This window comes from Eublepharis macularius, chromosome 4 (assembly GCF_028583425.1).
Source record: "Eublepharis macularius isolate TG4126 chromosome 4, MPM_Emac_v1.0, whole genome shotgun sequence".
Lineage (NCBI taxonomy): Eukaryota > Metazoa > Chordata > Lepidosauria > Squamata > Eublepharidae > Eublepharis > Eublepharis macularius.
Genome location: NC_072793.1, coordinates 100,108,519 through 100,124,397, shown reverse-complemented (window position 1 = coordinate 100,124,397; position 15,879 = coordinate 100,108,519). Strand labels below are relative to the sequence as shown.

At 41.8% G+C, this 15,879-nt stretch overlaps 1 protein-coding gene across 1 annotated transcript in view; it reads right to left on the bottom strand.

The window, feature by feature from the left end:
- Positions 1-15,879, bottom strand: part of DOCK3 (dedicator of cytokinesis 3) — a 566,279-nt gene that overhangs the window by 141,567 nt on the left and 408,833 nt on the right. Inside the window, exons 34-38 of the mRNA XM_054976377.1 lie at positions 13,692-13,840; positions 9,709-9,794; positions 1,090-1,116; positions 873-968; positions 530-590 (exon numbers count right to left, since the gene is read on the bottom strand). Coding sequence (XP_054832352.1) covers positions 530-590; positions 873-968; positions 1,090-1,116; positions 9,709-9,794; positions 13,692-13,840 — 419 coding nt within the window. The remainder of the gene's footprint in view (positions 1-529; positions 591-872; positions 969-1,089; positions 1,117-9,708; positions 9,795-13,691; positions 13,841-15,879) is intronic.

Sequence of the window (15,879 nt, the reverse complement as noted above, 5' to 3'; positions counted from 1 at the left end):
TCCAAAGTGTGCTCCATCTTCAAATCAGGGAATATCTTAACAGATTTCCCTATGAAGAATCTCAAAAGAAAAGAAAGGAACACATTCAACAAAAGAGAATGTGACCACTTATCTTATGACATAAAAACCATTCAGAGTAAAATCAGAGGATTGTTTGCTTTTTCTACTCAAGAACAAACAGCATGGGGAAGGCCCAATGCCTTATCTATATTAGAATTTTCAGCCAACAGCAGCTCAACGACACTAACATTTTTCAATGGATTTTGTCTGTTTCCCACTAATTGAAGGACACATTCACTGGCAGAGAAGACAGATATTTACTGATTTTTCCCCTTCTCCTGCTAAGTCCTACTTCATAACTAATGATGCCATTAGTAACATGAAGCTCACAGTTCACCAGATACATTTTTGGAAAAAAAATATATTCGTAATGCTATAGGTTATTATTTCTGAATATCTCTTCTAAAAGTTGCATAAAGGAACTTGACAGAATGGTCAATACCCACATATAAACACAGAGTGCTCTTACCATAAGGTTAACAGTACAACCTATTTTCTTGTTCTCTGTTTCATCTCCTTTCATACAGTCTCTGTTGGAAAAGGGAATAGTGATTGTTGAAACTTCCATATTTCATATTTCAAATGTATTTTTCAAAAACAAAGATGTGTGTGTATGTGAGTGAGTGGATGGGAACATATAATCCTTATACAGCAAGACAAAATTTTATTCTTTTTGCTGAAAAAAGGTGTTAGATTTGCAAGAGTTCTAAATAACTCAAACAACAGAGTAGAGAAAAGCTGTGTCTCTTGTTATTACTGATGTCAAAAGCACTATGCAACAGATACCCATTAATGTTGAACAATCTCATTACCTGTAGTCAAGGAGGCGCTCCATCAGACGAGTAACTGATGTAACAAAAGAGATGCCAGTCTCCCGCCAAGTCTCCTGCTCAATCTTTTCCAGTAGGCTGTGTGAAATTAAATAGTGTATCAATCTTCCTTGGAAATATTATAATGTCTGGAATGCCCTGGAAGCAATTTTAACATTCATAATACTTCCACACAAAACTCAAACAATCATTAGCTTACCTGGGATAGGGCCCAAAGAGCTGAGTTCTGATCCATGTTGCATGAATCAAAGACAAAGAGATTACTGATCTAAGATGATATATTTCTAGTCCACTTCATATTAAGGGAACACCATGTTCTTATCAGAGTCTGCCCCAATTCTTTATTTTTCCTGGAAACATCTTTCCTTTTAACATGATAGTCAGACATACAAAATCCATTCCTACATTTCTTTATTTTGGCCATTATGAGAAAGAAATTTGCACTGGCCTTCTCTGTGTGATGACTATTAACTCTGACTGATTTTTTTTGATCCATGGATTAAACAGGGCTGCACTTACCTGTAACTGTTGTTCATCAAGTGGTCTTCAGTACAGGCAGACATTGGGACTGCACATATGCAGGCCAGTCATGGAGAAGATTTCAAGAGCTTTCTAGAAGACTAGGAGCACCCCTCTTCCCTTTGGCGCTTTAGCACCCAAAACATCACATGACCAGGAAAAGGGATGCTACCCCTTCAGTTCTCTCCATGCTGCTACCAGAGACCCCTCAGAAACTAAGGCTCCAGAGAGTTCACAGCAGGGCAGGTGGGAGGGATGTGTGTCTGCACAGAAGACCACTTGAAGAACAGTAGTTACAGGTAAATGCAACACTGTTTTTATCTTTGTGGCTTCTGCACAGCCCCATTTTGGGAGAGTAGTAAGCTCACTTACTGAAGGAGGTGGATGTGAAACTCTCAAGAGACTATGGAGAACCACCTTCCCAACAGATGTTTACTGTCTCATTGACATTAACCTAGTGGTACTTCTAAAGAAGCTGGGAGCTCTCTAAATGTACCCTGCCAAAGTACCAACAGGAATGTAGCAAGGGAAAAACAGTGCTTTGGTGAGGAGAGCCATCCTGGGTAAAGGGCAATGAACAGTCATGCGCTCAAGGGAAGTGTGATAATCTCTACCAACCCACAAAGGAAGGGTTGTATGAGGATACTGCCAGGTGTCTCTTGGAGCCTGAATGACTAATACAACCAATAGTGTTGTGAGACTTGAGGGCTGAAAACAAACCTCTGGTAGGGAATCCCGGCCAGGGCATTGGACACATTGACATTGTGAAACTCTATGAAGGGGGGAGGCATAGGTTAGAAAACCACAAAGTCCTCATTCCACAGGTGGAAGTACAGTATACTAAAAATGAAGCACCGGGGAGGTGCAAAAGGTTAACAAAGGGTTACGTTCCCACTTTAAATGTCTTTGGAGATCTAATAAGGAAGAAGAAAGTTTAGAGTGTTTGAGTCCCAAACATAACCAATAGCACAAGAAGAAGGGTAACGTCCTGCTATAGCCTCGGTAGAGACTCTTACCCACTTAGAGGTGCAAGATATGGGAGTCAAGGAGGAGCAGTTGCCACTCAGAAAAAAATTGAGACTTCTGCTATAGTGCAGGAAAGGGAGCTGACAAAACCGCCAAAGCCATTAGTGGGAGTGAAAACATAGCAGATCCCCACCAGAATAATGAAAACACTGAAGCAGGCATGATGGGGCCGAAGAAAGGGAGATGTGCATGTATGTGTTGGCTCCTGCAAGGTTCCCTGGGAAATGTAGTCTTAAAAAAAAAGCAACCATTTGATGCGATTCTTCACTGGAAAGAATCACAACTGGAGGGATTCTCTCTCCCAAAAAACCTCTGGAAGCTCAGGGGAACAGATGATGTAACAGGAGGCAGGAAAAAAGCCGAGAGAGAAAATCCAAGATGCAATTTCCCACTGAGTAAGAACAACGGGAGGGACTGGGATTCTCTCTCGCATGCAAAAAACCTTGGCTTTTTTCCTGACTCTTGCTATGTTGTCCCCCCACCCCCCAAGTTCCCAGAGGGTTTTTTTTTTTGAGAGAGAGAGAGCAAGAGAGAGAGAGAATCCCTCCAGTTGTGCTTCTCCCTAGCAGAAAATTGCATTGAGCAGCTGGTCTTTGTAAGGCTACCCCTTCCAGGGAAGCTTGTGGGACCCGACACACGAAGAACATGTCTGGCGTCTCATGTAGTTTGGCTGACAGTATGCACCATCAACGAACCTTGTACTTCTAGTAGGAAAATCTATGCAGCAAAACCCGCCAGTCAATAAAACATAAAAACAGATTATTGATGTCAAAAGCATTATGCAAACCCCACTTTTCAGCCCCAATGAGAACTCAAAGTAGCTATAACATTTTATACCTTTCCATTCCATCCCCAAAACAAATTCTGCAAAGCAGGCCAGGCTAAGAGACTGCAACGAGCCCAAGGTTACAGACAAGCCTTTTAGGCAGAATGGCATTTGAATCTGGATTTCCCAGATCCTAACCGAATGCTCTATCCACTATATCAAGCTGGCCCTTGTTAGAAATAGTGTCATACAGAAATGACCCCAGAGACTGGATGAACACAATTGCAACAAGAACTCTCTCCCAGCAATAACAATTGTAATGATGTGGAGACTCTTTCATGTTTTATGTCAATCCCAGGATACTAAAATCTGGAGCTGTTCCAGTCCAAGTTTTACTCATGTTTGTGTAAATTGGCTGAATGACTGCTAGGGAACACCTGAGCTAGGCTGTGTGTTCTTTTCTTTGTTTCTGCTGAATAAAATTACTCTGTGTTGACTAAAAATGACCCTCTGCACATTCCTGAATCTTACAGTGATGAGGCTGAGAACCATGGGAAGAGCCAGCACCATTACCTGGTAGGAAAGAGGGAGTTACAGGCACGTATGGAACTGACAGGGAAAAACCTGCCTTCAAAAAGCATTGGGCTTAAAGGTGCAGGATTATCATCTCCGTTAAAACAAAAGTAGCTAAGGAGCCCCAATCATTACATTGATGGTTCCAGGCTGTTTTGTCCCTGTGTTAGCTGTATTAACTCCTGCTTCCAGGGACTGCACCTCAGAACGATGGACAGCCTAGGAAGAGGAGGGATTTATTGAGTCAGGCAGGCACATTTCCAAAGGCCTTGGGGATAGGGGGGAAGCCTCTCAGCCTCCGATCCCAGGCCTCTGTTAAGTTACACTTCCAAGTGTCTCCCTTCATAGCCAACACAGCCAAGGGAGTGGAGGGCCTTATTCAGTCTGGCAAGCAGCCAACATCTTTAGGAAAAAAGCCTCTCAGCCTCCAAACTGACTGATTTGTTATGCTACACCTCCAGGTGTCTCCCCTCAGAGCTGACACATCCAAGGAGGTAAGGGGCCTTAATCCAGGCAGGCTTCCAGGCAAAGCCTCTGGGAAAGAGTTTTGGAATTGAAGACTCTGCCAGACCACATTTCCAAGCTTCTCCCCTTGGAACCAAGGGGGCAGTTGCCTTTAATCAGCCTGGCGTGCCACTGCAGCCTTGAAGGAAGAGCCATTGTGAGAATGCTCTGACGCACCACACCTCTGGATTTAGTCCTTGGTAATCAAGGCTATCAGGGATGGAGCAGGTGCCTTTAATCAGGCAGGCATTTTCCAGCATCTTGAAAAAGTCTCTCTTGAGCCATAACAATTAAGGGAGGCCAAATCCACACTCTCTCACCATCCGCTTATCTTGCGCAGTCGTGGCAATCGGTTTCATTCCGCTACCAAGCTGTGCATCATCACATTCACCCTTCCAGTGCGTCTTCATGGCGCAATCATTTCTCCACACGCCACTGAGTAAAGCGTTACAGTGGGCGGTTCCATCCTCCGCCGTCAGAATTGATGGTGCACGTCACTTCCCTTTTTTTTAAAAAAAGGTCAATTTTCCAGTATACCGATATTCCGACTTTTAAGAAATGGCAATGTACCCTCCTCCTCATCTTTGATTGGCTCATTTTTTGCTTGTCACAGACCACTTTCTAACAATTGACTGGCTGGTATGGCGGGCAAATTTGAAATTAGATTGTCACATTAAAGGCATTGTCCGGAAATTCTGCTGCTCAGAGTGGTTTTCTGCTTTTAGTAGTTAACAACATGGATGCTCAGAGTGTGATATTTGTGATGATGGCTCAGATTGTGGTTGGCATGCTTCGCAGCACAGCCACGCGACACCACGAGATGATACATTCTGTCTTTCGCACATGGTAGAATCTTCCACCTGCGTCCTAAGCTTTCAGGAATATATTTGTTTTCCGCACTTGCCGTTTACTGGAGACGATCGTTGTGGGAAATACAGAATTGCTCGGCTTGGCTCCTCGTGCTCTTAAGAATGGTGGGACACAGGGAAACGGTCCCCATGTGACATGCGCATGCTCCGGTGACCATTTCTTTTCCTGTGCAAAACGCTGCTCACTACAGTTGGTTTACCAGTATACCGACCTTTCTGCACTGTGCAAAAAAAAAAAAAAAAGACGGGGAGAAAATGGATTTCCACCAGTATCATGTGGTTTGGAAGGAAGGCGCAATTGTGGCGCCATGATGGCGGGGAACACGCGGAATGGGGAAGCGTGTGAGTATCTGCATGAACAGCGCACCGCTTGTGAAAAAGACGCGGAAACAAAAAGGAAGTGTGCATTTGGCCAGAAAGACAGAATCTTCTTTGAATCTAGTTTTATTTTTCACTAGAATGTCTATTGAGGGTTAGAAACTTTTAAAAGAAATCAATTCTCAGCCTCAAGGATGAGGTGAAGGAAAAGTAGAGAACAGCAATGGAGATAATCTTTCTGTGGAGGCAAAAATAGAACTGAGGGCATAGTGCCAGTTCATGTGATATTTTGGTGGGAAAGTACCAAAGGGAGGAGGGGCGCTCTTGGTCTTCTAGAAAGCTTTGGAAATTTTCTCTGTGGCTGGCCTGCGTGTGTGCAGTCCAAACATGTGCCTGCACAGAAGCCATGAAGAGGAACCATCAGTGATCATAAAATGTTAGAAGGCTTGTACACAAACATTGGCATCTTATACAACAACAACAACATTTGATTTATATTCCACCCTTCAGGACAACTTAACACCCACTCAGAGCGGTTTATAAAGTATGCTATTATTATCCCCACAACAATAATCACTCCGTGAGATGGGTGGAGCTGAGAGAACTCTTAGAAGCTGTGACTGACCCAAGGTCATCCAGAGCTGGCTTCTAGTGGAGAAGTGGGGCATCAAACCTTGTTCTCCAGATTAGAGTCCCATGCTCTTATCCACTATACCAAACTGGCTCTCGTTTCTGGGTGCTAGAATCGCCCTGGTAGAGGTTCTGGTTGCTTGTTTCTGGTTGCTATAAACAAGCCATTTCTGGTTGCTAGAATCACCCTGGTAGAGGTTTTTATACAGCATCAAACTTGGTCCACTCTAATGTCTTAAGCAGAGATTTTGGATCTAAAGTTACCACAAATGTGGGCACTGTTCCTGTTGTTCACAAAGTCTAAATATTAAAGAATGAATTAACCTAGTGCTTGACTTTATGCTTATTTTCAAATTCTCTGCTACTGTACCCTATTGTATATGTTTCACTGAATGTCCTAACTGTTGCTAATTATTGTATTTACTTGGTGAATGCCCTACCTGTTTATTGTATTGTATTTCACTTGCATTGTGTAATCTGCTTTGGATTCAGTAAGAAAGGTGGACAATAAATAAATAAATAAAATACAGATTAATTAAATCAGTTCACTGATTGCAACACACACCGAGTAATTCATGTTATCCAGCGTCCTTGTGGATTAATATATGTTGGACAAACTTACTAAGTTTTGAGGGTTAGAATTTTAGAATGTAAGAATAAAATGTATACAGCTAACCAAGAGGCCCCTTTAACAGAACATTTTCTACAAAGTGAACATAGTTCTGATCTGAGGTTCTTTGCTTAGAAACTGTACAATATATTCCATTCAAAACTATACACCACAGACCCATTTGAATTGAGAAGCATTTTGTATCTACACCCTTAAAACAATGTGTCCTTTGGGACAAAGTTAGATTTTTCATCTTTATAGAATTACTGTATGATTATACTGTAGTATAATCCAAAATGCTGCTGTGAGTCATGGTTGGTACACTGTTATTAGTATGTCTCTTTAGGTTGCCTTCTCAGGCTTTTTTCTCGGCAAACTGCTGCAGCTAGCTTGTAGCCTTCACTTGTTACAGAGTAGTTCAGCCTTACTTGTAAAGTTAGGAGCATTGTTCTGAGGCGGACTTAATGCTGAGGTTTGATGTGTATTTTGTATTTGTATTTCTTCGATTATAATGGAATTGTTTTTTAACTTGGAAGATAGAATCTTAATAAATAAACTTCATTAACCCAGTAGTAAACAATTTGTGTTCATTTGGGTTAATAACACTTTTCTTTTTTCTAATGTCATGGACATCAAGGGAATGGCACCGTTCCCTTCAGAAGACATAGATTATAAGAGATTCAAATAGTCTTCCAAAGTCAAAACATCAAACTTCTTAGAGCCAAAACACACGTTAAGAAAAACCCAGGTTCAGCACGTGTTCTCTTACCTCAAGGTTTGCCGGGATCTGTAGGAGTCCTGGAAGCTTAAAGTAGGCGTCCTGGAAGCTTAAAGATCTGTAGGGGTCCTGGAAGCTTAAAGTCCTGGAAGCTTAAAGGATCTGTAAGCGTCCTGGAAGCTTAAAGGCGTCCTGGAAGCTTAAAGCTTAAAATAGAGGCTCCTGTATTTCCCTTCCCCTTTTTGCTGCTCTGTAAATGCTAAACTTTAAGCTTCCAGGACGCCTACAGATCCCAGCAAACCTTGAGGTAAGAGAACACGTGCTGAACCTAGGTTTTTCTTAACGTGTGTTTTGGCTCTTATGCATGTTTTTTGAACCAGGCAGATGAAAAAGCACTGGGAAAAACATTGCGAATGGAAAACAATCAAGTGTTCCCTTCCTCACCACTTACCATGTCCAAATTGCCCCCTTATGAAGCAGTCTTTTGAATAAGAACTGTGTTTCATGAATGTTAGCGTGTAATCAGTCCTAGAATTAGCAAGATGACTAGGAGTTTAGCCTGACTTCTGTTGGCCAAAAATCCAATACTTATTAGGAGTGTGCACTTTAAAATTACATAAAGTTGGAAAGGGCATGATTATTGTTTTCATAAAACATCAAGAATATTTTTATTCCCCCCAAAAACTTGCATTAATTTCTCCAAAATGCTCTCCACTTTGTTGGAAAGGGTGTGGGGGAGTGGGCACTTTTGCGCATTGTTGGTGGGCTTGTCCCTACATTGAGAATTTTTGGAAGGAAATTCTTAGGAATATACAAGAGATCACTGGATATTTAATCCCCCTTGACCCCAAACTAATTTTTTTAAACCAATGGGAGACTGTAGACATCCCTAATATACGGAAAGAGTTAATCTGTAATTTTCTGATGGCAGCCAAGTTATTGCTGGCTTCTAATTGGAAATCACCCCAAATTCCCTCCACTGATGGTTGGATAATTAAGCTATAGGATTTTTACATTCAAGAAAAGATTTTGGAAACTATTAATCAAGCACTCCTCTGTCCAAAAGAAACTAACTTTGTGTCTAAATGGTTCCCATTTTTTGAATTTTTAATTGTTAATGACATTCATCCTCCTAAACACTTATCCTTTTTTTGGTTTCCCTAAATCAATGCAAGATGTATTTGGTACTAAAAGACTTGTTATTTCTCAGTAATATTATAAATATGTCAATATGTCAATGCTTTAGACTTATGAGATGACTTTGTCATATCTGCTGGTTGATTGTATAGTATTGTTGCATTGTTACGTTATTATTTGTTATCTGTTTAACTAAGTTGAATAACATTTATTTTTTGTTAAAAAAAAGAATATTTTTATTGTATCGGGAAGCTGTTTTAATAAATAACGGAAAAATATTCCTGATTGAAAACAATCATACCTATTAAAAACTATAAATTTTGCTGCCCTTTCCCCACCAGGATGCAGTACAAGCATGGAGGGAGGGAGATGAATTGTACCTCAGCAGATCTGTGGCACTTCCACCTTTTAAGTGCTATTATTAACTAAAGGCCAGGTCTTCCTATACAAAATAACGACCCTTTAAAGATTAAAAGGAAGAAGCACTGCAAAACAGTTGGGGCCGCACTCTCTCCTCCCTAGCTGCCTACTCAGCTATTCCTGATTCCATTATTATCAAGAGTGGAAATATCAGAATCAGGAATAGTCAGGAAGGGGGAGCTTTCCGCTATTGGCTATTGCCAATCCAGTCATGGAAATATCAGACATTTTACTGACTTGGCAAAATTTGATTACACAACCTTACAGTATTCACTGAGGAACAACATCTGAGACCAGAAGGAAGAAAACCTGAAATAGGTGATGAATCCAGCCTCCTAGTATGAAAAAGCAAGGACCTTTAAATACATCAAAAAATTATAAAGCTATCAGAGACAGCTATAAATAGGATTGAATTGTTCTGTGGTTTTATGTGATTGCACTGATTTGCAAAAGAGCATTGAAAATACTTCTCTGGTGCTAGTATACAGACATTATAAATAACTGTATAAACTGATACTAATTTCTTATACAAAGATAAATCATGTTATTTTGCATATTTAAAAACTAGACATCACTTCCACAATTTTCTTTCTGAACTGAGAATTATGCCATGACATGAGTTTCTTTTATTGTTCTTTTGGAGAAAGCCACCCTACTTTGATCATTATGCTAACATAATTGCACGTCCTTGTTAAAAGGTTTCCTGTAATATTAAGAATAAGGCTTACAGCAGACTGAAGAGCTCCCGATAGTTCTCATCGCCTTTTCCTTCTGATACCAAGCTGTCCAATTTATCAATCAACTCTGCTTCCACCTTAATCAGAGAGAAATAATACATAAGATGGGACTTAACTTGATAAATCCCAAAGATCAACGAGGATATGATTAATTTCTTATGCTCTGTAGGATGTCTGCTTTTATGGAAGGAGGAATTATTCCTGCCCTTATAGAAAAGGTTCTCAAGGCAGGATTGACCTAATTTGGTTTTCATGAAACATTAGCTCTTTGGGAAATTTGTATCATATTTGACTCATGCTATTGAAGGTACAGTAAGGCAGCAAAAAATAGAATGGGGCTAGTTTTGCTTTTGAAACCAAACATTTCTTCCCCTTCCAGATTTTTTTGGTAGTACCCACAAATATTTTCTGGAATATCAATATACTGGTAAAAATGTACCCAAGAACATTATTCTATACTAGAGTTAAAATTTGCTAGCAACAGAACAAAAAATACTGAAAAAAATCCAAACCATAACAACCATCATCCTAATGCAATGTATACGAGAATGGCTGAAGCTGTTACACCAGCCTGAGATAGTAATAGACTCCTGGTTGTCTTAGAAACCTGTTTATATAGTGATAAAGAGGCTTCCAAAAATTCATCAAGCAGCGTACTTGCTCCTTTAGAAGGAGTGTAACTTATCCCCTTGCCCCACAAAGTTCAGGGTGATCTAAAATCCTCATTACCATTTCCTACCTAGATATATACATTTTCTTTAACACAATTTGCTTTAACTGTAAGGTTATGCCAAGTAGATCTCAATTACTTCACTGCATGAGTACAGAACTGCATGAGTTAAAGCTTTATTGATAACCCACTAGTTCAGCAATCCATTACAGGGTCATTGCCAGGAACGAAATTCTGCGCCAATCCACAAGCCTATATTGAAATCTAAGTACAGTCCAGTTCTCTCCTCCCTAACTATCAGCCTAGCCTAGGTCCCCACTCCCCATCCCCCAACAGCAAAGCAAAGCAACTATGAAGGAAAGCAGAGAAGATGTTTTAGAAAGTTCAGAAGGTTAGGTATCCATGACAACGGTTCCTTTTCCCAGGCTGAGAGTGGAGGTAGGCAGATAAGTTGGAGACAATAAGCTCAGGAGCCCCCCTCCCCCCGCACGCTTTCACAGAGACAGAGGAGACAGCCACAGCTGTCTCTAACCTAAGAGTACAATATCCATTAGAGTCCAGTCCTTGGCCCAGGCCTTTACTCAGCAGTCCAGGGGTTTATCATGCCTGTCAGGCTATGGATGACAGGATATGGTAGACAGATCCCTGGATCATTGCAGCAAGACACAGGTTCTTGGTTAAATGACTTTTATTGGGAAAACAGATCTTTTCCATATGTACAGGCCCATAAGCTTACTTAGAGGTAAGGTACAACTAAGTAGTACAGCTTCCTTCAAGGGAATGGAGGTTTGGGGAAAAGTACAGATCTAACATACTCAAACAGTTCCCTCCTCCCTAGCTCACAATTTTGAGCGGGAAAAGTCTGGGAAACTTTTGCTCCTACACCAGCTAGACAAGACAGAAAGAGATGTTAGTATTTCAGACATCCAAGGTCGTTTCTGCGACCTTCAGAAGAATAACTAGATTACAGTTGTATTCCCAGGCAGGGAAGAAGAGAAATGAAAGTGATGCACCTAACTTTTGTAATATAAAAGCAAACCACAGGCATCCTTTAGAGCAATGACAATTACAATATGAAATCAAACCATAGCATTGATAATTAGCATTCCCTAGAAACATGACAGGGATGGATGGGGTACAGCCATACATGACAATGCCCCTGAAGTATGGCAGGGGATGCTAAGACCCTGACATTAACACTGCACATAGTAGATGAATGTATGAAAGTTCATCTTCATATGATCATCTTCTCCAAGATGATTAGGGTAAATATTAAATATTTGCCTAGACAGTACTGCCTTAAGACATACTCTTATTCTTTCTGGTAGATTAATGTTTCCTAAAAATTAAAGAAACTGCTGTTGTTTCTAGACTGATATTTTGATTGCTGAGTGATCCAATGCCTCTTGTTTGGTTTCAAGTGATCCAATGTACCAAGCACTGCAGTATGATTCCCTTTGTATATGTAGGGTCCGATCTTTAGAGGACAGTCAAGAGTAGGTCTTCGCAAATTTAGTGGATTTTTTTTTTTGCAAAATGTGCCCCCCCCAGCCCTCTGGACAGCCACCAGATAGTTTTCCCCATAGGGAATAATGGAGAGTGGGTAAGGAAACTCACTTTGGGGGCTCATAAATCCCCCCGAGTCCAATCTTTATGAAACTTGGAGGGTCTTTAGAGGACAGTCAGGAGTAGGTTCCCTGCAAATGTAGTGAATTTTGGTTCAAAAATGAGCCCCCCGGCCACTGGATAGCCCCCAGATTGAGTTTCCAACAGGAAACAGTGGTCGAACATTATCGGATTTGCTCTATATTACCAAACTGAACTAGAGAATCAATTTGGGATTACTATTTTTTCTCTAGATTTACTAAATTTTAGTTTGCATACTCTTAACCACTTACGGCATTTTGCATTGTTTGTCTAACCTATATATTGATGCATTTTGTCAATGGCTTCAGAAAGACGGCCATACCAGTCCCCCACCAGCTCATCTAATGAACCACCAGGGGGCATTGGATTCCACAGAGCATCCTGCAAATCAATTGGATCCATTAGTCTTCACGGGCAAGCATAAATTAGCTCGCTGCCTATGCAGGAGGGGGCTGGTGCTCCCAAATGAGCCTTCAGGACAAGGTGGTCTGACCATGGAACTGCTTCAACAGCATCAAGGTCCACTTGAATCCCTATCCCAAAGATCAAATCTAGTGTGTGGCCCGCTTGATGCTTGGGAACTGAAACAAATTGGGAGAGTCCCAGTACTGCCAAGGATGACACCAGGTCCAACCTGTAAAGAGGTAGCATCATCGACGTGGATGTTGAAGTCACCCAGGACCAATAACCTGGAATGCTCCAAGGCCCACCCTGCCACCACCTCTAGCAGGCTCGAAAGGGTAGCTGCTGGCACACTAGGCAGTTGGTACACCAAGAACATAAGTATGATGGCTGTAGAGTTTTGATAAGCCTACTGGTTTCAGAATACTTCTTAAGTTTGGTGGCTTCAAAATAATTATATATTCTTAAAGGTACATTCACAGACCGAGCCACAAGGACTGATCTTCCACACAGATCTTCAGTAACAGAATAAACACTCCTTTCATCCACACAGACATAGATTCGTTCAGGCTTTTCCACACAGCTTGCCTGGCCTCAATAGAATAATCTCTCCCTGAGATACACACACATACTGACCCAGGCTTACACACAGTTTGACAGAATTACTCAGATCTCCACAAAGAATCACTGAACTTGATGGAATGAGACCCCTTTCAGTCTTCCAATTTGCCTGACTGAGCCAAAATGAACACTTTCCCTCAGCACTCTATTTAAAGACTGCAATTTACTCCATCCTGCAGGCTACAGCCGTCATCCAATCACAGCATGCTACTACACACACCCATCCAGCCACCCTCCTTTCCTCAGATGCCTGCATTTAAAACTACAATAACAAATATATTAAAAACACCACATTAACCAGCAGAAATACTACATAAAAACATATTTATATGCAGAACATTACAATGGCCCTTACATTGTGAGGACTATATTAGGTGCATATATTAGATATATATGTAATATTTCAGAAATAACATGATTACGTTTTTCCTACTCCAGTAGCATCTTAAAAGCCTGACAAAATTTTCCAGAGTACACCTCTCCAGGGGCTTGAATTTTCCACTTGAATTTTGGTCCACCATTACAGACTCAGACCTACCTGAAACTTTTTCTAAATGTGAAAGGTATTTGTTTGTAAATCAGGGAAGAAGAGACAAAGAATGGTGATAAGTAAAAATTGCTGAAATATTATTACCTGTTTGAAGTTGCCATTTTTTCTCTGTTCCCAGTCCATCATGTCATGAAAAATGGGGATCATGATATTTCGGACCTCTGGCTGTGGGACCAGTGTAACACCAAGAAAGGGACCGATCATTCCAGGAATAAAATTAATTTTATGTTCACCTAGGTTAAAGAAAAAGACACATTTGTTCAAAATATTCCCTTTGTATCACTTCTTGTCATTTTTTGTAAAGACCATCATACTGCCAACTTCACATATTCAATATTCACATCTCAGGCAGCACACAATGGTGTTTCTTGCATCTTTTTTTCAAAAAAAGGTACAACATATTTGTGTTTTAAAGAGTTGTTAATGTTGTATCCTTTCCAGACAAACTATTTAATCTGGAATTGCCATGATTTGGTGAGAGCCAGTTTGGTGTAGTGGTTAAGAGCGCGGGACTCTAATCTGGAGAGCCGGGTTTGATTCCTCACTCCTCCACTTGAAGCCAGCTGGGTGACCTTGGGCTAGTCACAGTTCTCTGGAGCTCTCTCAGCCCCACCCACCTCACAGGGTGTTTTGTTGTGGGGATAATAATGACATACTTTGTAAACCGCTCTGAGTGAGCATTAAGTTGTCCTGAAGGGCAGTATACAAATCGAATGTTGTTGTTGTTATTATTTATCCATGCATTTTTTGGGTAAATAATTCAGATGACGTTGTGATCAACCTATTGCATCCTCACATTTCCTGTGTTATGGTTGAATCTTGTGAACTTTTTGTATGTTCAAGAGGGAAGTACCTGATACTTTACTCAATACCCCGCTCCATAATGAAGGTCCTTATTCAGTGCATGGGTGTCCCAAACCTCAGCAGAAGATTTTGAAGAGTCATTGGGAGTTGCTAAAGGAAGGGAAAGGTGAGGAAAGATAGACTAGTGCAAGTGAGAAGTGGTATTGGTCTGGTTGTAAATCTTGGTGCAAGAACTCCTGGAAGCCTTTTATGAGACCTTGGTTTCCTTGATGGGCAAAAGGCAGGTTGTGCCTGACAAAGAGAGAGCTGCCCAGGCAAGTTTGCTTGACAAGAGCTGCCTCAGATGGAGTGGGGGTGGAGAATGCTTACAGTTTATGACAGGGCTGTGTGCAGACTACCTTGACTAGAGTCCCTCCTCCCTTTCTGGTAGAGGACAGAGCATGACTGTGGTAAGGGTGCCTAGTTGCTGGCTCTCTGTACTCCTCCCACATGGTGACCAAGCATCCTTTGCACTCATTTCCTGGCAGGATCAGAGCTATGAGCAGCGGTAGGAGCAAAGCAAGCTGATGCAGTCAAATAGCCATTTGGATACTCATCACCAATGCCTCGATGGGGTCTCCAACCCCCCAAAATGCCATGGACCCTCCTGAGGTTCAGCAGAATGGCCTTGCCATTGCTGTACATGTCTATGTCTTCCTTCAGACAAGTGGCAATCCAACCAGGATACATGGGAAGATGGCCACCACAGTCCTTGGCAATCCTTAGACTGCATTTCCAGCCCAGCTACAGGAGCATTTTTTCTCAGACAGCTGTTCGATGTGCAAGTGTGCCTCACTTGCTTGGAAGCAGCACAAGGGATGGCTCAGACTGCCTCCAAAAGGCTACTGCATTTGACAGTTCAATAAAGTCTGCACTGTACCACAACTTTCTCCCTGTCTGCTTGCTTGTGGATGACAATAGCATCATGCCACTGCCTGCCCCAATTCCCCCCACATCTGACACTTGCCCCCAGGCCTGCCATTTCACACTTCTCAGAGGATGGCTTCTGGCTCCAGGCTGGTAAGGATGTGATGACTCCCGAAGATGTTCCAGGTGCCAATGGACCTCTGTTTTGTTCTGCTACACAACAGAACAGTGGTCCAGTGGCACCTTGTAGGCTGAGACCAGACTTCGCTTCCCATCCACCCCTTCTTCCTCCCTCAGGCACACTGCAAGGGGTGGGATGAGACATGGAGTGTTGTCCATATGTGTTTGCCCTGGAAAGGGGGGCTCTGGGTGTGTGTGTTCCACACTCTCCCACAGCACTGCTGGCATCTAATACTGCAGGCATGGGTAGCAAGGGGGGGGTGAGGTCAGTGTGAGGTTGCTGTGACGCAATGACCAAAAGGATGGGTCTCCGGGGTGCCTCAACAGCTAGGCCAGCCTGCTCCCCATTTTGTTGAGGGGGGAGGAGTCAAACCCTGACATG